Here is a 21,613-nt window from a genome sequence, read left to right on the forward strand (position 1 = left end):
ACAGTAAACTAGCTGCCACCACATGTTTAATCAGTTTCAGTCCGGACCATTTCTGAAATTTTTGTCATATACCGGTATGTAAAAATCTGCATTTTTTTTAAGTAAAAAGTGACTTACAACTCCCAAACATTATATATTTTCTAAACAGAGACCCTGGAGAATAAAATGGTTGTTGAAATTTTTTATGTTGCACGATATTTGTGTGGATGTATATCAAATGCAGATTTTCAGGAACAAATACACTTGAATGAGTTTTAGTTAACATAAGCAATACGATGCTAAATGTTTTGGTAAAACATAAAAGATACAATTAAATAAATAGATACCAAGAAAATAGATACCTAACTTTAAAATTGTGAACGTCTGTGGAACGGCACCAAACAATGGTATTTAAAAATCTCCATAGGCAACACTTTAAAAGTCTTTACAGGTTATCAGTTTTAAGTTACACAGGTTGTCTAGTGCTAGAATTATTTTTCTTGCTCTGATGTTTGTAGTGATACCTCACATGTATGGTGTGATCACCATTTACATATACATGTGGGACCTACATGCGCATTAGCATTTGGGGGATGGGACACTTTAAATTGCTTTTTAAATTGTATTATTTATTTATTTGCTTATTTTCTTTGTGCCTTTTATCTTTTGGGATAAACGTTATTGCTATCAAAAGAGATGCACAACATCTCTTGTTATGACATGGGCCATGACAGGTCCTCTTTTCATAAAGATCTGGAGTCTATTAGACAGACCTCTGCTGTGGCCTCCAAAGCATCTGATAAAACCAAGATCTGTTGAATTAGATGTTTTTTTACAAGCTGCTAATGGCTTATTAACATGAGACCGAAACTAGAAGTGACAAAATCCTTGTAGCTTTGGGTTTCTGACATCACACAGTGGGAGGAACAACATCAGTTCCTTTCACTGTATTCAGGGAAGCCGATGCCACCAGTCACATTCATATCATGCTCCCTGATCGGACAGGAGAGCATGGTAAAGGCAATAGCCACAGGAGGGTCCCCTTCCATCACCTGTAAAAGTGATTCAGTGGCTCTATTGCTGGTCAGATCACTTTTACAGTGTAGGGAATCATTCAGTGAAAAACATTTATAAATAGCTAAAGGATGGAAAGTGATTAACAACTGTGACCTTAAAAAATATCTGTGACGCTCATTGTCACACCAAACAGGAAGGTAACAGAATTTAGAATATGGTTGTGTTCTTTAAAGAGGTAAGAAGTCAGCACCCCCCGCTTCTCACTTTAATGTAAGATGTCATTTCCGACAGCAGAACATCCCCTCCCCCCGCTTCTCAACTTTAATCTTTAATGTGACATGTCATTTTCGGCAGCCCCCCTGCTTCTCAACTTTAATGTGACATGTCATTTTGCTTAGGGCCCCAGGGAGGTCAGGATCGGCACTGGACACGACTAATCATCTGGGGAGTAGAAGTTTTATTTTTTTTTCAGCATTAACTTCCTGGAATCCATCTGCTCTTAGCTCAGGCATACAGGCAGGAGGGTGTATTTAGCTGAAAATACTGCTTCTTTAGAAAGAAAAACATGTCCATAAAGATTCATGAGGTATATATAATTTGGCATAAGCCAGAAACCAGGATGGAACTAAAGAAATTAAAGTAGTACTAAAGTTTTTTTTTTGTTAAAAATAACAAACATGTTATACTCACCTGCTCTGTGCAGTGATTTTGCTGGCCCCTCCCTCCTGTTGAGTACCCCTACATCAAGCAGCTTGCTATTGGGGCACCCGAGCCAAGCCACAGGTCCCTGTGTCCCTGTGGCCTGGTCCCGCAACCTTACTCTCCTTATTGGTTGACTAACTTCAACAGCAGTGGGAGCCAATGATGCAGCACGGCTGTCTTAGCCAATGAGGAGGGGATTCCGGACAGCCAAGTCTCTCGTGCAACATCACTGGATCTAGATGGACCTCAGGTAAGGCTTTTTAGATAACAGAGGACAGGATCAAACAGCCTTTTTTACACAATGCAGAGGATTAAACCCTAAGGTTCCATAGTGAGTATACTGCAGATACAGGGCCAGATTCACATAGAGATACGACGGTGTATCTCCTGATTCACCGTAGTATCACAGAGTTGCGTCGGTCGTATCTATGCGACTGATTCATAGAATCAGTTACGCATAGATATGCCTAAGATCCGACAGGTGTAACTGTGTTACACAGTCGGATCGGAACTGCAATTTTAAAATGGCCGCTGGGGGCTGATTTACGCCGAGAATATTTAAATCAGCGAGATCCGCTAACCTATGTGAATCTGGCCCACAGACTGATTTTACTGTTGTGGGTTTAGTAACACTTTAACTGAAAGTCTGTGCAGACCCAAGAAAATTCAGCACAGGATACCATGATCATTAAACCAGGTATTGGTACTTTTCGTAACGTGGGTAGGTGCCAAGCCTTGTTGGAAAATTAAATCACCATCTCCATGAAGCTGATCTGCAGAGGGAAGCATGGAGTGCTCTAGAATTTCCTAGTAGAGGACTGCGCTGATTTGGGTCTTGATAAAACACAGTTCACCAACACTGGCAGATGACACGGCTGGTGCCGTTCCTTCCAAGCTGGTGCCATAAACAGCGGCTCCTGCACGCAAGGGTGGGAGTGACGTCATAGCAGCCCTGGCCAATCACAGAGCCCGCAAACTAGGAAGGAAAGATGTTGACCGTGACAGTGGTGTGGGGACTGCTGCAACAGCTTTATTCTAAGGTAAGTATCTCATAATGAGCTAGTATGCTATGCATGCATGCAAATAGAAAGTAACCTATACAGTTGGAAGAAAACATACAAATGCCATACAGATATTGCCCGAGGCGAAAATCAAATGCAAAGGTCAGCTTTATGTCACAAATTTGATTTACAAAGATGGGAATCAAATGTTGAAGGCCACGCTATTAGAATGTCTATACCGAGAGGCCATTTTTCAGAAATGTTTGTTGTATATTTTACCTAATTCTTCAATTCACAAAATTCTTACTGTAAAAATTCAGAAACTCAGAAAACAATATCTCAATACATAAAGCAGCACTGGATAAAATCCAAGTTTACCCAAAGTAAACATCTTCCATCTTGCAGTACACTTCAAATATAATATTGATGGGAAAGTAGCAAGGATATGTTACGCTATATCAATAGGTATAGGAAAAGCTGAAAACAGAGCATGCTATTTCTCTATTTATCCCCTTACATCTCAGCTGAATCTTTTCATTTCAGATACAGCATCATTCAGATTGGAGTATGACAGATTTTCTTCATAAAAAGCTTTCATTTTTAGTATGAACAGCTATGCCAGAAGGAGATTTACCAAGAGCCACCAGCTTGTTTTAAACCCGGTTTCATTTTCTCTTTTAACTCTAGTTTTAAGGCAATCCTCACATCTCCAATGCCTGGCTGTACTTGATGTTCTATGTTTTACGGCAGAATCGAAAGAAGCAGTGTAGCTGTACTGTAGATGGAAACAAAGACTGAACTCAAATTCTCTGCTAAGCTCATTCAAGGGCTGGTGTTACTGACTTCATTATTTTATGGAACTGTTTCCCAGCACTAAAGAAAAACATCACAAATGGCTATATTGCTGTCTACTAGATATATGTTATCATTCTGCAATCTCATCATCTTGTAAGCCATTAATCACTTTATTTCCTCCACTAACAACAAACCCACACAAAACAGTAAAGTGGCCTTATCATGTGGACACAAAAATAGTAACCATGCTGCTTGGAAAAAAAAAGCTGTTTAATACTTACTTGCTGTCCGAAGATTCTTTTGCATCTAACACTTCCAGATATCTCAGATGCCTGCTCCCTCTTTTGTGCTTCCTCCTGCCGATCCTTATGTCATTACAGGACAATAAAGCTGAATTCAGGGAATGCAGATCTTTTGTAAAAAGTGAAGGCACAATATGAGTCAAGTCCAAGGAGGTACATAACGTCTCCTGGTCTTCTCTATTATTTACATCTGACAGTTTAATTGCACTCCCGGAAGGTAGCCATTGCTGTATTCCTAGGAGCCCAACACTAATGCTTCAGGTCTAAGCATCTAAGCATTAGGGTTGGTGCAGCTGCTATGCCTGCCCCTCCCCTTCTCCTGCCCATTCACTGAAGCCTTTGACTTATGCACACTCATTCTCTGAATGGTCAGCAGAGGTAAGGGGTGGGCAAGGCTGCTGTGTGTGCCTCTCCTCTCCTCTCTCACTGCCCCAAAAGTCAGTGTATGCTCCAGGCAGAGCCAAAAATCTGTCAGATATAAGTAAAAGAGATAAGTTCAGGAGATGTCATAAACCTCCTTGGACTTAACTCAAAGTGGGCCTGTTTTTAAAAGTGGCTGAATTTCTGGAATTCAGCTTTAAGGCAACTGGAAGATTCCATAGAACATGGTGTGGGCAAAGTGGAAGTGTGCTGGGTGCTGGTATTATTTCATAAATACATAGGAGATCAGCAGCATGGCCATCAAGACAGGCAAGTAGTAAACAACAGGCAGCATGGTTTATTCTTGTGTCCACACGATAGTGTTGTTTTAAGAAAGCTGACCTAGAGGTGCATTACTTGCGAGTTGGAAACTCAGTTTGGGGAAGGAATTTTGATGTGGTATTAATTTGAATGTGTGGTCATATACTGTACATCCAATGTAGCTCATGAATAACTCAGAAACATTAACTGGCTGACCTAAAGCACTTTTCTGGTAACTTTACATGTCTGCGTGTTTTAAATTTCTAATATGTCAAAAGTCAATGCTACACTATCCATTTTGAAAAAAGCTGTACTTTTTATCATTAAAAAGCAGTCCATGAGGTCTGTTCAAGTGACTTTGCTTAGGCTGAGCTGTCATTAATTAGTGTTAATCTTGCCATTAACACCTTTGTTCAGGCATACTTTGTTATGGGGTAATGACTTAAGTTTCTCCTAAGGCCTCGTACACACGATAGGTTAAACAGAGGACAACGGTCTGATGGACCGTTTTCATCGGTCAAAACCGATCGTATGTGGGCCCCATAGGTTATTTAACCATCGGTTAAAAAAAAGCCAACTTGCTTTAAATTTAACCGATAGATTCCTAACCGATGGGAAAAAAATTATCGTTAGTAGGCACAACCATCGGTTAAAAACCTGTGCATGCGCAGAATCAAGTCGACGCATGCTTGGAAGCATTGAACTTTGTTTTTTTTTAGCACGTCATTGTGTTTTACGTGACCGCGTTCTGGCACGATCGTTTGTTTAACCGATGGTGTGTAGGCGCGAAGGATCATCAGTCGGCTTCATTGGTTAACTGATGAAAACGGTCCATCTGTCCGTTCTCATCGGATGGACTGATCGTGTGTACGCGGCATTATTGTGCTCCCTTGTTTAAAAAAAAACAGGGCGGAAGCGGGTCCTATGGCAAGAAAAATGAACTTGTTCAATGCACCACTTTTTACCTCCTTGCCATGCCCAAACCTACTTTTGTTGGCAATGTGGTGATTGCTATATCCAAACACACCCACTGCAGGATCCTTGCCATGTCTCACAAATAAAGTATGTCAAGAAGTTTGTAACAGCCACCAATCACATTCAAAGTTGCCTTCAAAGTTGACTGTGTTTGGTGATAAAGGAAGCCAGGAGGTTTTATAGCACAGGCTTCAAGAAGTACCCCTGCAAGGTGTTATTTTTTATTCCTAGAGAGGATCACAAAAAAATTAACTTTAGGGTGAGCTGAGCTTTCTGGCTTTAACATAGCTGCAATGTTTGTCGAATATGATTAGTAGCTTATTGACTGCTTTCATTGGTTAACTAAACTTGTCCTTTAACTGTAAGCACTTTGTCTATGAATAATACAGTATATGTAACAGTAAATGTATTATGCCAGTGTGGACAAACTGTCATATCTACTCTGAATATATGTCCTGAAGAATAAGCTCTTACAGCAGCTACCTAATAGCTACAGTGAACAAGCAGAAACCATTTATACTGAGGAGACACACCTTCACAGAGAAGATAGGGAATTCCCAAAGGTCTCTCTATCTTTCTATTTTATCTTCTGAAAATAGGTTTCAGTGTGTTCAGAATTCAGTAGAGATCTCACACAACTTCTGCTATTTTATAGCTATTTTTTACATACTCTTTAAACATTAAATACAGAAAAATACATTTTCCACCCATCTTACATTTCCCCTGTCCACTGCAAGCAAATATACTTTCTTTAAAAAGGTAATTGAGGTCTTACAGATATCAGACGAATAATAACAATGTGCAGATGTAGGGATGAGTTTTGACTCTAATTCAACAGACTGTCAAAAAAGACATTCCGCACAACTGATGCCTTAGGGGGCCAGGTAACATATACTGAAAATGTTATTAAAGGGCACTGCAATATGTACAGTATGTATAAAGTCATTGAACATAACCACTGTGACAGTGTTAGGCTATTTTCACATCCATATAGCAATAATACTTACGTTTGAAAAATATTAACCCTTTTCCACTTGCATCTACTTGCACTTACTCCCTATAATTTGGGCGAGATGTGACTGCTGGACATATTGGGCCCGATCCACAAAGAACTGCCTATCTTTAGGCAGGCATAGCGTATCTCAGATACACTACGCCGCCGTAACTTAGAGCGGAGGTTCCTTATCCAGAAAGAATTTGCGCCGTAAGTTGAGGCAGCGTAGTGTAAATGTGTCGGCGTAAGGGCGTGAAATTCAAATGACCCCGCGTAAATGATGTTTTTTTGAATGGCGCATGCGCTGTCCGTGGGGGTATCCCAGTGCGCAAGCTCGAAATCACGTCGCAAATAGTCAATGCTTTTGACGTGAACATAATTTACACAAAGCCCTATTCGCAAAATTCAACGCTGTCCCAACGTCCATACCTAACATTGCGTACACCTCATAGAGGCAGGGGTAACGTTACGCCGAAAAAAGCCTTACATAAACGACGTAAAAAAAAACGCGCCGGGCGGACGTACGTTTGAGAATCGGCGTATCTAGCTAATTTGCATACTCTACACGGAAATCAACGGAAGCGGCACATAGCGGCCAGCGTAAATATGCACCTGAGATCTGACGGCGTACTAAGACGTACGTCAGTCAGATCTAGCCCACATTCAGGCGTATCTTGTTTTGTGGATACAAAACAAAGATATGACGGCGCATCGTAGAACTTAAGCGGCGTATCAATAGATACGCAGCCGTAAGTTCTTTGTGGATCTGGCCCATTATCTTTCCAATTTGACAATAGCATAGCTAATCGCTATTTTCCTTTAAATCCACGCATTAGGAATTGTCTAAAAATGGCCATAGGCATGTGGATTGTCACCTGATCTGGCTGCATTTGGCCAGATAGGTAACAATGATGTCACTTTTTTGTGACTTTAAAAATATCAAATAGTACATATGGCTGGGATTAAAAATGTGGTAGGTTAAAAACCTACCATTGTACAACAGGGAATTTCCCACTGAGTCTGCTCTAGTGGTGGACAAAGAGGAGCTCATGGCTGGAGGTCTCACTACAGAAAGACTTGAATATGCTTAGAACTGCAGAGACAGATAGTTCCATATGGTCTGTGCTTTGCTTTCTGGAACTGAGGCTGCTGGGACTTGTAGTTCTAAATTGCCTGTGCTGCTTGTAGACCTTTTTCTGTGGGATACAATTGCTGCCATAACCATTGGATGTCCAAGACTTTGGCCAGGCCCCCAGGATCTTCCCTTCTGCTTGCTTTGACCCAGAGCATCTTCCTGGGGCCATGTGACCCTGCTCATCCTTTGTCCCTTCTGTGATTTGCCCAGCTATCTGGTGAACCTGAATCTGTGACAAGGTCACTCCAGACCTCAGTCTTTCCCTGGACACAGCATCTTCCCCAAGCAGGACTCTTGCTCTTGTCTGTTCTTTGCCCTCTGACCTTTGTGCTTCCCTGCTCCCTGGGTGCACTCCAAGCTATGGCTATATGCACAGGACCTGCCCTTTCTGCTTCTCTGGATCCAAGAGTTTTTGGTGCCCACTTTGACCCTTCACATGCTGATGGACCCTCCACAATCATCATAAGCCATCAGTGTGTATATTCATTTCTGATGCCCTGTGATCCCTGCCCAGTGATCTGTGTGTCTTGGATTGATACCATGTAAGCAGCTGCTTCTTTATTCTGTGCTTACTGCTCTGCCTCCATACTATTAATCCCTTGTTCTCCCTGGATTGCCACTTGTTCCCTTTGAAATTGCTGTTTTTTGTATCATATTGTCACTCAGGACCCTGTGGACGATTTCTCCATGCTGTGCATATTATTGCCCCATAGATTATTTCTCCTTTCTGTGCCATACTAGTAGCCTGTGAATTATTTCTCCTTGCTCTGCCGTATTGCAGCCCTCTCCTGTATATCCAAGTTCCCCATTGGGTTCTGTGGTATTTGCCTCAGTGTGCTCTCTCTCTGTGTTTCTAGTTCATTGCACATGGTATCAAATACATGAACAAAATGAATCTAATGCCGCGTACACACGATCGGTCAAATCAATGAGAATGGTCTGATGGACCGTTTTCATCAGACTAAACTGATCGTGTGTAGGCCCCATCGGTTATTTATCCATCGGTTAAAAAAATTTAAATGTTGTTTTAAATTTAACTGATGGATACCTAACCGATAGAAAAAAATGATTGTTTGTAGGCACGTCCATCGGTTAAAAATCCACGCATGCTCAGAATCAAGTTGATGCATTCTTGGAAGCATTGAACTTAGTTTTTTTCAGCACGTCGTTGTGTTTTACATCACCACGTTTTGACACGATCGTTTTTTTAACTGATGGTGTGTAGGCACGACTGAACATCAGTCAGCTTCATTGTTTAACCAATGGAAAAATCCATCAGACCATTTTCATCGGATGGACCGATCGCTTGTACGCGGCATTATTGTTCTTTAAACTGCAACACAATGAAAATGAAGCAATAGAATCAGATGAAGGATTTAAGACAACCGTATAAATTGTAAAATATCTATTGTTAACTTATTACAGTTCTGTGTAGACAAAACCCAAGTTTTAGGTTTAATTTTCCACCTTGATGTTTTCCTGATGTAAAAGGAAATTGAAATTCTACCTAATTTAGCTTTTACCAATCATGAAGAGGCCAACAGAATTTAATAAAGAACTTATAAAAAGAAGTGGGACAGCTTAATTCATATTGATTGTAGACTTTGATGCAGACAGCAGGAGTGCAGATAAAAACTAAAAAAAAGTTCTTATATAGACTTCAAAGCATGCTAAGCAGTTGTCTGCAGCAATTATATTCTGATAGTTTCTACAAAGCCTGAATCACTGTGGGAATGAACAGTAGACAAGCCTCTGTTTATGCAAGCAGATGTTTCCTCCAATGTGCAAAGAGGTAAGCCTTCTCACCGTCATTGATGTTTTTAATATGCAGCCATCTGTATAGGTAGATACACTTTTCTTTTTTAAAACAGTTTTCAACACCACACACACTGCTATGTTTTATTAAATAGGATCATTTTTATTTCATACAAAAAATAAATAATTATGTTCCTTTTTTTCTGTAACTTATGTAATGTGAGCACATACTAATAAATAAAAGGAAATTATATTTATAATGTGGCCATGACAGTTGAACTCTGTTCCTAGGCAGGTCTTGGTCTTTTATTTATCGTGTATGCATATCTGTAACCAGCGAATAACTGGAAGCCACAACTAACAAGCCAATTTATGGTAGGGGAGAAAAACATGTACCATGCACGTTGTGCCATGATGTCACCTTGTCTGGATGGAGAGCAGGTGCTAGAAAAATTCTGATTGAGCTCTTTACTTAGGGCCACCAGCCCAACATATCTTATTAGTACTGGCCAAGTGGGCAAAAGCCTTTTGCTCCCCAGTCCAGTCATCCCCTATAACTGCATTTTTGACAATAAAATACTGTATTTATTGGCTTATAACACGCACCCTAACTTTAAGAGGGAAGTTTCAGGGAAAAAACTTTCCACAGCCCCCTGCGTATAACACGCAGGCACAGTTTATCCTCTATTTTCAGGGTTTAAACGTGAGTGTTATACAGCAATAAATACAGTATATAACATATTTTACAAGTGACAGCAAACAGAGGGCCAGATTCTCGTAGATCAGCGTATCTACGAGCGGGGCGTAGCGTATGCCATTAACACTACGCCGCCGCAACTTACTGGAGCAAGTGCCGTATTCTCCAAGCACTTGCTCTGTAATTTGCGGCGGCGTAGTCTAAATGGCCCGGCGTATCCCAGCGTAAATCAAAGGGGGCGGCTTGTATTTAAATTAAGCGTGCCCCCGTGCCGAACGAACTGCGCATGCGCCGGCCTTAAACGTAGGCCACTGCGCATGCTCTGTAGTACGCCGCAAATACATTGGTTGCGACATGAACGTAATTAACGCACAGCCCTATTCGCGACGAGTTACGTAAACGACGGAAAAACCCGACGCTGTCCCGATGGCCATACTTAACATGGCATATGGCGGACCGACGTAAGGTTACCCCTCATATAGCAGGGGTAACCTTACGCTTACGGAAACGACGTAAACTATGGCGAAGCGGCGCAAAAACGTTCGGAAATCGGCGTATTCGGCTCATTTTCATATGCAACGCTGAAATTGACGTAAAAGCCACCTAGCGGCCAGCGTAGTATTGCATTTAGGATCCGACGGTGTAAGTGACTTACACCAGTCGGATCCTAGCCTAATTCTAGGCGTATCTTGTTTTGAGAATACAAAACAATGGTACGCCGGCGAGATTTTCGAATTACGCCGGTGTATCTGTAGATACACCGGCGTAATTCTTTTGAGAATCTGGCCCAGAGTCTATAACTCAAGTTACTCTAAAGTGCCCCTTGGGATATCTTTTTTTTTTTACAGGACTAGATTACTTATTCTGGGTATATAAATGATTGTTACACCTTCTCCATTCAAATCAAAGTAACAACAAATATATACACTACAGAAAATATAACATTGTCCTTGATAGTTATTATGTTAGCTAAAAGTGAGATACTGCAGATGCTACAATCAAAGCTCAGTACTGTATTTATGACAATGACACCTATTTACCCGATGTAATTTCATTTGTTTATTGGAGAACTCACATGAGATATACTTAACTCGACTTCAAGTTCTTCAGGTTGGTTGAAGGAATTCTGAAGTTCTTTGTGGCATATCTCCCTCCCTGGATAATCGTTACTATGTAATTCCAGCTAGGCCTTGGCCTTGAATATATTGAAGCTATTCATCTCTTTAAAATTGTGTGCATAGGGGCTCTTATAAAACAGGAAAACTGAGCTGTTTGCAAGTATTAGTTAACTAATAGGTATATACCATTTCTATCTTAGTATTAGAAATATGTACTTTGCAATCTGGTTGCTTTGGGTCCTCGGACATTTTTAATCATTTGAGTTTCACAGTGGCTTGAATATTATGCAAAATATGGTTTTGATAAACTGGGGTTGGGAGAAAGAACAAGCAGCTTTTAAGCTTACTGCAGCAGTGCTGGATATTTCCCTTCCCCTTGATGTTGAGGGAAGAGGCACTTTACTTTCTTATTTGGGTAGGCTTAAAGAATCCCATTATTGCTTTATTATGTCCACCATTAAGAATGCATCTCATATATTACTATCTGCATGCTGTATGTTACTTATAAAGAGGTCCTTCTACCCTGCCCTAAACTACACTAATAGTCCCTATTAGACAGACACGAAAGGAAGTGGAAAATTAAAGTGGGGTCTCTATTGGGCTCCTTACACTGGAAATATGGTTGCCTGCTAGTGACCTGATAATATGTCAGAAGAAGCTCTAGGACAAGGCTCCCAAACATATCTGATGTTGACCCTGATGGTCAATGGGACTAACCAAAGTTCAAAAAAATGGCTAGGGGTCAACATGGGTCATAAATGTCTAGAGATACATAGGTGTTCGATAAATTCTGAATTTTGATTCATCATTTATCTATAAATATATCTATCAAGCTCCATCAGTATCTATAAAGCTCCATGCCAGTCACTAGTCCTAAAGGTGAGGTGGCTTGTGGTGAAACAGTGTTACTCAGGGATAAATATTCAGTTGCCAGCAAGAACAGCCTTGCTTTGTCTCTGTCAACTGTGTTTTGTTTCTGATTTATCAGTTTGTTTTGCATTGTTTATCTATGATCTTACACCCTTCCCCTTGCGGGAAAGATAAACATACAGTATTTCACAAAAGTGAGAACACCCCCTCACATTTTTGTAAATATTTTATTCTATCTTTTCAGCACTGAAGAAATGACACTTTGCTACAGTCTAAAGTAGAGAGTGTACAGCTTGTATAACAGTGTAAATTTGCTGTCCCCATTAAAATAACTCAACACACAGCCATCAATGTATAAAACCGCTGGCAACAAAAGTGAGTACACCCCAAAGTAAAATTGTACAAATTGGGCCCAAAGTGTGGCTACCATTATTTTCTAGCACTGCCTTAACCCTCTTGGGCATGGAGTATACCACAGATTTACAGGTTGCCAATGGAATCCTCTTTCACTCCTCCATGACAACATCACAGAGCTGGTGCATATTAGAGACCTTGCGTTTCTCCACCTTCCATTTGAGGAAGCCCCACAGATGCTCAATAGGGTTTAGGTCTGGAGACATGCTTGGCCAGTTCATCACCTTTACCATCAGCTTCTTTAGCAAGGCAGTGGTCGTCTTGGAGGAATACAGTCTTTATATTGTTGGAATACAGCCCCGAGGTCCAGTCTCCGATGGGAGGGGATCATGCTCTGCTTCAGTATGTCACAGTACATGTTGTCATTCATGGTTCCCTCTAAGAACTGTAGCTCCCCAGTGCCTACAGCACTCATGCAGCCCCAGACCATGACTCTCCCACCACCATGTTTGTAGGCAAGACACACTTGTCTTTGTACTCCTCACCTCGTTGTCGCCACACATGCTTGACACCATCTGAACCAAATAAGTTTATCTTAGTCTCATCAGACTACAGGACATGGTTCCAGTAACCCATGTCCTTAGTCTGCTTGTCTTAAGCCAACTGTTTGTGGGCTTTCTTGTGCATCATCTTTAGAAGAGGCTTCCGTTTGAGACGACAGCCATGCAGACCAATTTTATGTAGTGTGCGTCGAATGGTCTGAGGACTGACAGGCTGACCCCCAACCCATTCAACCTCTGCAGCAATACTAGCAGCACTCATACATCTATTTCCCAAAGACAACCTCTGGATATGATGCTGAGCACGTGCACTCAACTTCTTTGGTCGACCACAACAAGGCCTGTTCTGTGTGGAACCTGTCCTTTTAAACATTTGTATGGTCTTCACCACCGTGCTGCAGTTCAGTTTTAGTGTCTTGGCAATATTCTTATAGCCTAGGCCATCTTTATGTAGAGCAACAAATCTTTTTTTCAGATCCTCAGACAGTTCTTTGAGGTGCCATGCTGAACTTCCAGTGACCAGTATGAGAGAGTAAGAGCGATAACACCAAATTTAAAACCCCTCCACCCCATTCACATCTGAGACCCTGTAACACTAACAAGTCCCATGACACCGGGAAGGGAAAATGACTAGTTTGGCTCAATTTGGACATTTTCACTTAGGGGTGTACTCACTTTTGTTTCCAGCGGTTTAGACATTAATGACTGTGTGTTAAGTTATTTTGAGGGGACAGCAAATTTACACTGTTATACAAGCTGTACACTCACTACTTGTAGGAAAGTGTCATTTCTTCAGTGCTGTCACATGAAAAGATAAAAAAAATATTTACAAAAATGTGAGGGGGTGTACTCACTTTTGTGAGATACTGTATATGTTCATGTCCATTACTAAGCATACTTTTCCACTTTAAACTCAGTTGGAGAGCCAGTGAGTACAGCCACCTCAAACTCAATTGGAGAGTGAGTACATCCATAGTAATGATAGTTGAGCCAAATAACTGATTGCTGTGTATTTACAAAAAAAAAAATCAGCAGTGTAACAGCCATCATGGAAGTTGCTGATATCAAGAGGAAATGCTGACAGTATTCAAACATGTTTAGCATTTCTATTTATTACTCATAGTACTATTATTTAAAGTAACATTTCTTAAATAATTTTCATAAAATAAATGTTCAGGGTCAATGAACAATATGAAACATAATAAGGGGTTAAGGAGCTCAAGAGTTTGTGGATCCCTACTCTAGGCAAATCCATGATTTGTGGTGATTAAATGCTTGCCATGGATTTTGACTTGATAAGCTGAAGTGAGCAATAACTTTTTTTGCATTTTGGCTATCCCATTTTAGCCTTAAAATCCAAACACACAACATGTTTAGCTGCAGCGAATTTTGCTTCTCTGCTAAAAAATGTCTGTTTTCACTGGGAGGGTTATAGGAGTATTAAGCTTCCCACTCATACTTTTAGACGTGACAGCCCTTTTGAAGAAAAAACAAAACAAAATTGCCAGTTTGCAAGTCATTCCCTTGTGTCGGGCATGTTGCTTTAATTAATGACAATGCTGATACATGTAAATAGCCCTGGAGAATGAACTCTTTTTTACGCAGCAATGGAAATAACTGCATACAGAAGCAAACTCTTTGCATTGTTGGTATGTAAGCAAGTTCACAGATGAAGAGCCATGAACACAACTTTTGCCTTCAGGAGGAGAAACTGCTGTTCATTTCATTTTGAATATTAGTTAAGATTTTATGCAGCTATTAGCTATAACCTTCAAGTTGTTGTCTCCTAGAAATACATGTCCATATGTGAATCTGTGTTAATAAGTGCAATTGCTGGTTTCTTAGTTACATCTTCTCTGGCCAATGTGCCTAATCAATTTCTTTAGATGATTCTAATTCTAAGTCAGTGAGCTGAGAAAACACAAGCTGCATAGTACAGTTTCATACATCAGCAAACCCTCTACAAATCATAATCACTGCAAAAATCGCTGTTCCTGTAATATGCAAAAAAACTGTAAACTACGTTTACTGAAAAGATCATTTTATAACATTAAAGAGGGGCAAGTGCTGTATTCACAAAGCACTTGCGTCCTAAGTTACGGCGGCGTAGCGTAAATGGGCCGGCGTAAGCGCATGTAATTCAAAGTAGGCTGGTAGGGGGCGTGTTGTATTTAAATGAGGCTTGACCCCATGTAGATGCATGGCCGAACGAATGGCGCATGCGCGCGCATGCTCAGTATCACGTCGTATTTACGCCCAAAGATACGTCGGCTCAATGCCTGTGACATGAACGTAACTTACTCATAGCCCTATTTGCGTACGATTTATGCAAACGACGTAAAAAGATACGCTTGTTCCGGCGTCCATACTTTGCATGGGCTGCGCCACCTAGAGACCAGCTTTATCTTCATGCCGGCGTATGTCTTACGTAAACGGCGTAACTAATTGCGACAGGCGTACGTACGTTCGTGAATCGGAGTATCTTGCTCATTTACATATTTGACGCGAAAATCAAGGAAGTGCCATCTAGCGGCCAACGTAATTATTGCAACCCAAGATACGACGGCGTAGGAGACTTACGCCGCTCGTATCTTGGTCAAATCTATGCGTAACTGATTCTATGAATCAGACGCATAGATACGACGGCGGCCATTCGGACTTACGACGGCGTATCTGGACGCCGTTGTAAGTCTTTGTGAATCTGGGCCTTAAACTTATTCTATCCTGATAAATGGGAGACACGAAAAATGCTGATTATTTTGTATTATTAAATTGCCTTATTTTTAAGAATTGACCACAAAAACAAGTGCACAGACCCCGTCCACCAATCACAACTAATGTTTCTCTGATGAGAGAGGATTCTACTTATCATTAGTGCCATTTTTCAGCAAAGTTTGGCAAAGTAAAGTTAAAGTGGATGTAAACCTGATTCATGAAATTTGAGCTGGGCACATATAAGTGTTGTGTTGTCTCTCTTCAAACCACTATGTACCATAGCTGTCTCCTGCACCGTTATTCTGTTATCAGCCTGATAACTCCTGTCAAGTTCTCAGTCGCATCTGATAAAGACAGCCATAGTGTTGTGTTGGGGAGGATGCTATAAATAGATTAGCAGAGCCCTGAACTATTTAACGATCAGCCCTGAAACTCTCTACCTATGAGGAGAGGGGGTGTGTGCATTTCCTCCAATCAGCTGTCTTGGCTGTATGCCTAGGCTTCATTACAGTGTTAACCAGAAAGAGAAAATCCCCTAACACAATGTACACTTTCTAAACAGTATGTAAAGATGAAGATAGCAGATATACATGTTCAGTATACATAAAACTTATGTAGGGAGATTTGTTTCATCCCTGTGTATCATCTGAGGCTTCACTTCACTTCACTGTGTATATGTGAGGGTTTATATCCACTTTAAAATAAGAACAAATTATGGCCCATTCAACATCTATGTAGTCTGATGCAGCGCTCCACACTTAGAACAGAACCTGCAATTTTTGACCAACAAAGAGCGTCACAATGCACAGTAATGCATTACCATGCATTGTGATAGGCTGTAAAACATGTACGCTGGTTAACTGCATTTGGGTGCCATTCAAAATGAATGGCACCCCAATGCACCGCACTACATACATTGCCACCTGTTGCAATAACATATCCCTAAATGCGAGCATTACTGCAAGGTATATGTAGCGCTCACCCCCGAAGGAGCCGCTGGTTATTGAATGGGATGGCCTGTTACCTCTGTGACTCCACCGTCTAGGGTATTTGATGAGAGCTGTAGTAATGGAATGTCCACACAGCGGGTGTCTTTCTCTTGTACTTTTATTTACCCAACAAGGTAAAACAATAAAACTTTCAGTGAAGGGTGAAGATGTAGAAGGAGGAGAAATAGCAGACATAACGATATGGAAACAGTCCTGCTTCTAACCACTTTGTTTCTTTTTTTTCAGAGTGGGTTTAGTGTACCTGGACAGGCCTCTCTCACCGACCTGGCAGCCAGAGTATCACTCGGAACTTTGAGGGAAGAAAGTCTCTGCCACAGACCCTCCCTATAACTTAGATCATGGAGAACAATTCTCCTCAGTAGACTTTTTGCCTGGATCCTCTCAGGTAGTTTGTAGTTAGGTACCGACTGACAGGTGACTAACGTCCACCCTCTCAGTGTCCGGATACCTTGATCCCTGGTGGATTGTCAAGGCCCTATTGGAAGGCCAGCCTCTCTTGGCTCTCCTCAGGCGGACTTCCCACCGAACAGCTTCCCCTCAAAGGAACAACGCTTGGGATCTTCTCAAGATTGGGGACCCAGTCGATTACTGGGGCCCCGCCACAGCTTAAATGTTCCGAACCATCCTGGTCACGGAACCTGGAGCACTGCGTGGCACGCGCACCCCGGCCTGGTAGGCCATCTCGCTGGGGGCCGTGATGTGTGGACACCCTGAAGGTGGGTGCCACACCGGAAGAAGACCCTGCCTCAATGGCGTCTGTTCCAGAAGTACCCTCTCCCAGCATGCCCCGCGAGAGAACCTCTCTCCTCATTGGCTGTCGGCAAACGGCACCCAAGCCACCTGTCGCCCCGGGGTGGTATGACACCCCAGCCACAACAGAATGGGCACACAGCACAGCCAAACCAAAACTGAGACCCTTTCAGAATTCAAATTGAAATCAGAGTCACTTATACTCTGATTATCCCTTAAATTTGGTCAGCACCGGTACTTGGAAGTAACACAGCGCTACATAAATAAGTGAAGTTGGTCTAGGGATGAGTAAAAAATATAATGTTAATAAAGGTCGTCTATGCAAGAATCCCCTTTTCCCACCCCTCTGTCACTCACCCTTACACCACTTACTAGTATTCAGCCTTTCAGTAGAAAATATTGCATATTGACAGTGTGTCAGAACTTCTACATTATGTAAAGCATATTCCAGGGCAAACAAAATCAGTATATATCTGCAATACACTTTCCCACGGTTTCCCCTAGCATACTCCAAACTTCCTATTTGGATGCCTATTCTGCTCTTAAATTTCAGTCAGCATTATCAGCCCTCCTTGTTGGACCATAGAAGCCCATCCTCCACCCCTCTCTGTCTCACTCTACATACATTGATTTCTTAGCTAGCAAAACATGCAGTGACTCCCAATAGCCTGCACACTGTGTATAGGGAAAGGGCTCTTGGGAGATGTAGTTCTGGGGTGTGAATACAGAACTGAGCAACCAGCAGTTGCTTCTACACGAATTTTAGAAGCCTATGTGATGCACATTTCTATTACTCCTGGCCTGGGGATAAGCAGAGCGGGACTGAGCTCAGCATTTTTATAAATAAAACAAGCTTCTTGCTGCCTGCTAAACTTTCAAGTGGTCGCAATGGAACAGTGACTAAAGTGTTTTATAACAGTAATATTCTTGGTGTGAAAACTTACTAAATGTGGTGGATGTGGTCTGTTCAATTCAACATGACTGTGTGATCCGTGTACCGGCGGACATTTCTTACTTCTAAGCTGCCTGTAGATAATCATTATAGAATGCACTTACACTCTTCAGTTCCCAGGGGTACCTAAAGTACAGGTTGCAGCTCATGAGGAAAACCTGAACACTGTCAACTGTCACCCATACTGACAGTTGCAGGCAACATGGAGATCAATGATAACAATGCAGCCTCAGGCAGAGTTAACTCATGCAAGGATATCTACATTAGCCACAGTCATAGGCCGTAAGGCATCCACATGAAAAATCTAATTGTTACATTACACAAATCATTCTATCCTAATGCAAAAAAAAAAAAAAAAAAAAATTGAAAATAGTCACATCTCATTGCATCACATAATATTGTTTGTGTGGTTTGAGAAACTTTGTCCAACTTGCAGTTCTCTGCTTATATGCTGAAATATACTGATGATGAATGCTATAGCCAAAGACAAAATCATTACGTAGGCAATTGCATTAAAAAAAAGTATGTTCCTAGGGTTTAAATATGGCCACAGGAGTTGTTTCTTCTATTGGTATAACAGCATCATATAGAAAGCAGTGTTTTATAGAGCACTGTAAATCTAATAATTTTATGTCTAAGCCAAAGCTAGAAAATTACACCCATTTTACATCCAACTGGAACAGAAGCCAGTTACTTAGTGACTATGGGCAAACCCATGTACAGATAGGGAGAGGAAATAAATTCCAAATAGTGAGACATCTTAAACCCTATCTGCCGAGTGCACACATATACGGCCTCACTGAAGTGGGTCTTTATCCATTGGGCATACCTGTGTTTGTGCAGGGAGCGTGCTGCCCAGTACCGGATCGTGTACCAACTATCGAGAACTGGTTGGCCCATTTCTCTTCACCTGATCACTGTGATAGCCTCTGATTGACTATCACAGTAATAAGTTACTGTACAGCCTCCCTGTGTTTTTCTCTCCTTCTGGAGAAAAGTGTAAACAAGAAAGTGTGTGCATCTGCAGGCCGGTCCCCCGCCCGCCCACCCGCAAACTAGCTCTTTTGTTTTCCGAAACACTGCAGAATCTTGATTAGTCAGTCAGCAAGGGAGTGATGTTATAAGAGGAGATAAGATGACTGGTATTTTAGCACAATCAATTTGTTGACAGTCACAGAATCACTAGTGTTACATGGCCCTTAGACGCTGCTAACTACAATCTAACTATGTTGTTGCATTGCAGTTAGCAGCTGAATTTCTAGGTACGCAATACTTCCAAATAAAAGCCTTGTTTGTTTCACCAAAAAGCAATACAAGTATTAATTAAGTAACATACACAATGACTAGTCATTAAAGTGGTACTAAACCCAGGACCCTGCATTTACTATATCAGGTCTCCCACAGTACACATAACATTGAAATGCAGTTATTTTCTCATCTGCAGTTAGAGCAGTGGTGTGACTTCTATCAGTGTCCAGCCAAGCACTGGTTAAAGCTTGTAGGATAATTTTTCTGACTGCCCTATGAAACTACAAGACTCCTGACTCTCTCTCTCTGGACAGTGCTGATTGGCCCTGTGCTGATCAAATGCACCCTCCTAAGGAAAAAAAAAACCTCTATATACTCAATACACACTAAATTGAGCATGTGCAACCTGACTCCATCAACTCTGTGTTATTTGGAAATTATCAGGGGACAGTGGAAAGAGGAGAGGATCAGAGAAGACAGAATCAAACAGCCTTTTAACACAATGCAGGGGATTAACCCCTTAGGTTCCACAGTGAGTATAACAAGCATGCTTTACTGCATATACAGACCACTTTAGGCAAATTTTTGCCAAGGTAAAAAAATACTCTGGTCCATATGGGATAAACAGGTGTCACAACTAAAGTGATTAAGCTTTCCTAGTAATGAACAATGAAAAGTAAAGTGTTAGAAATTACAGCTCTGCATTAAAATTACATTTGTGATGGGAAGTCAACAGTTTCCTAATATTTTAAGATATTTCCCATTGCTATTTATATAATATTCGGCAGCAAGCAGAAAACTGACCTTGATTTTTCCTATGTGATCTTGAAGAGAGTCAATGAGCAAATCTCCCACTGGCTGCCAGGATCCTTTCATAGCCTCTGCTTGATGCAGTTTATGGTCCAGTTCATCCATTGCATCCTGGAGTTCCTGTAGTCTTTCAAGTGCATCGTCTAATTTTCTCTGCCACTCCACTGAGTGCACATTCAACCTGTCCCACTCAGTCCTTACATCATCTACCTGCTTCTGCAGGATCCTGCTGACATTCTTGGATGGCTCTTCAGCGTGATGGTCTAAAATTGCAAACAGGGTTCATTAGCAAAGGCATTTTCCTTCTAATTAACACTGCCCTTTTGTGTCCAAATAAAAAGTATGCTCAAATATGCTTCTTTGATCATCCCCATAACACAGAGTAAAAGAAAATGGTAAGGTTTTCTGCCTAGATCAAACTGACAGACATAAAAACAAATAAAGATCTTCATATAATAATAAAAAAAATGTGTTTTTCTGAGCACTGCAACCACAGTAATGCATTAAAATGAATAGAGAAGCACCATCAGACATAATATTATGTTTCTGCATTCAGCTGCCCTGAAATGAACATATCTGCTCACACTGTATGTGAGACAATTGTTTCTATACATTTTACAGGTTTATTTAAGGGTAAAGTAGCCACTGAAAACGAACATGTCAGCCCACTGAGACCTATGCTAAAATTCTTACTCTTTTTCAATCTAAACTTATCAGATACATTGATGGTGCAGGAAAATGCATACATACAGTACATTTATTAGTTTTTCCTGGAGCTTCAGCAGGGTTAAACTGAAAAGATTTTTCATTAAAAAGTCTGTCATTTGCATGTTACTAGGCAGCACTTTTTGGAGTAAAGTACATGTTCATTTTCAGGGTCTGAATAAGACAAATTAAGGTTTTTGTATAAGACCTTTAGGGACTCCAGTTGAAATTTTGCTTCTGGGCCTCTGACATTTAATTATGTCTGAATATTAGATCTGAAATCTTTCAGTCTGGAAAACAAGTTATAAAAAATTATTTGAGTTTGCAGGGACAGACAAGTGCATCTATATGCAGTGATGTGATCCTTTGGAGAAAGACCAACTGTATTATGTTTTAATGAATAGCACAAAAGACTGTTCAGTCTATGCCAAGCTTGAGGTTAAGGGACTATTAGGAAGAGCAAAACACACAGAAAATATCATTTTTAA

The 21,613-nt window shown here is 41.0% G+C and overlaps 1 protein-coding gene across 2 annotated transcripts in view; it reads right to left on the reverse strand.

Annotated features, from left to right (window-relative positions):
- The window catches only part of DMD (dystrophin), a 2,981,380-nt gene that overhangs the window by 678,919 nt on the left and 2,280,848 nt on the right, over nt 1–21,613 (reverse strand). For both annotated transcript variants that reach the window (XM_040336499.1, XM_040336500.1), the window contains one exon: nt 20,415–20,683. In XM_040336499.1, coding sequence (XP_040192433.1) covers nt 20,415–20,683 — 269 coding nt within the window. The remainder of the gene's footprint in view (nt 1–20,414; nt 20,684–21,613) is intronic.

The sequence above is a fragment of the Rana temporaria genome, chromosome 2 (genome assembly GCF_905171775.1).
Source record: "Rana temporaria chromosome 2, aRanTem1.1, whole genome shotgun sequence".
Classification (NCBI taxonomy): domain Eukaryota; kingdom Metazoa; phylum Chordata; class Amphibia; order Anura; family Ranidae; genus Rana; species Rana temporaria.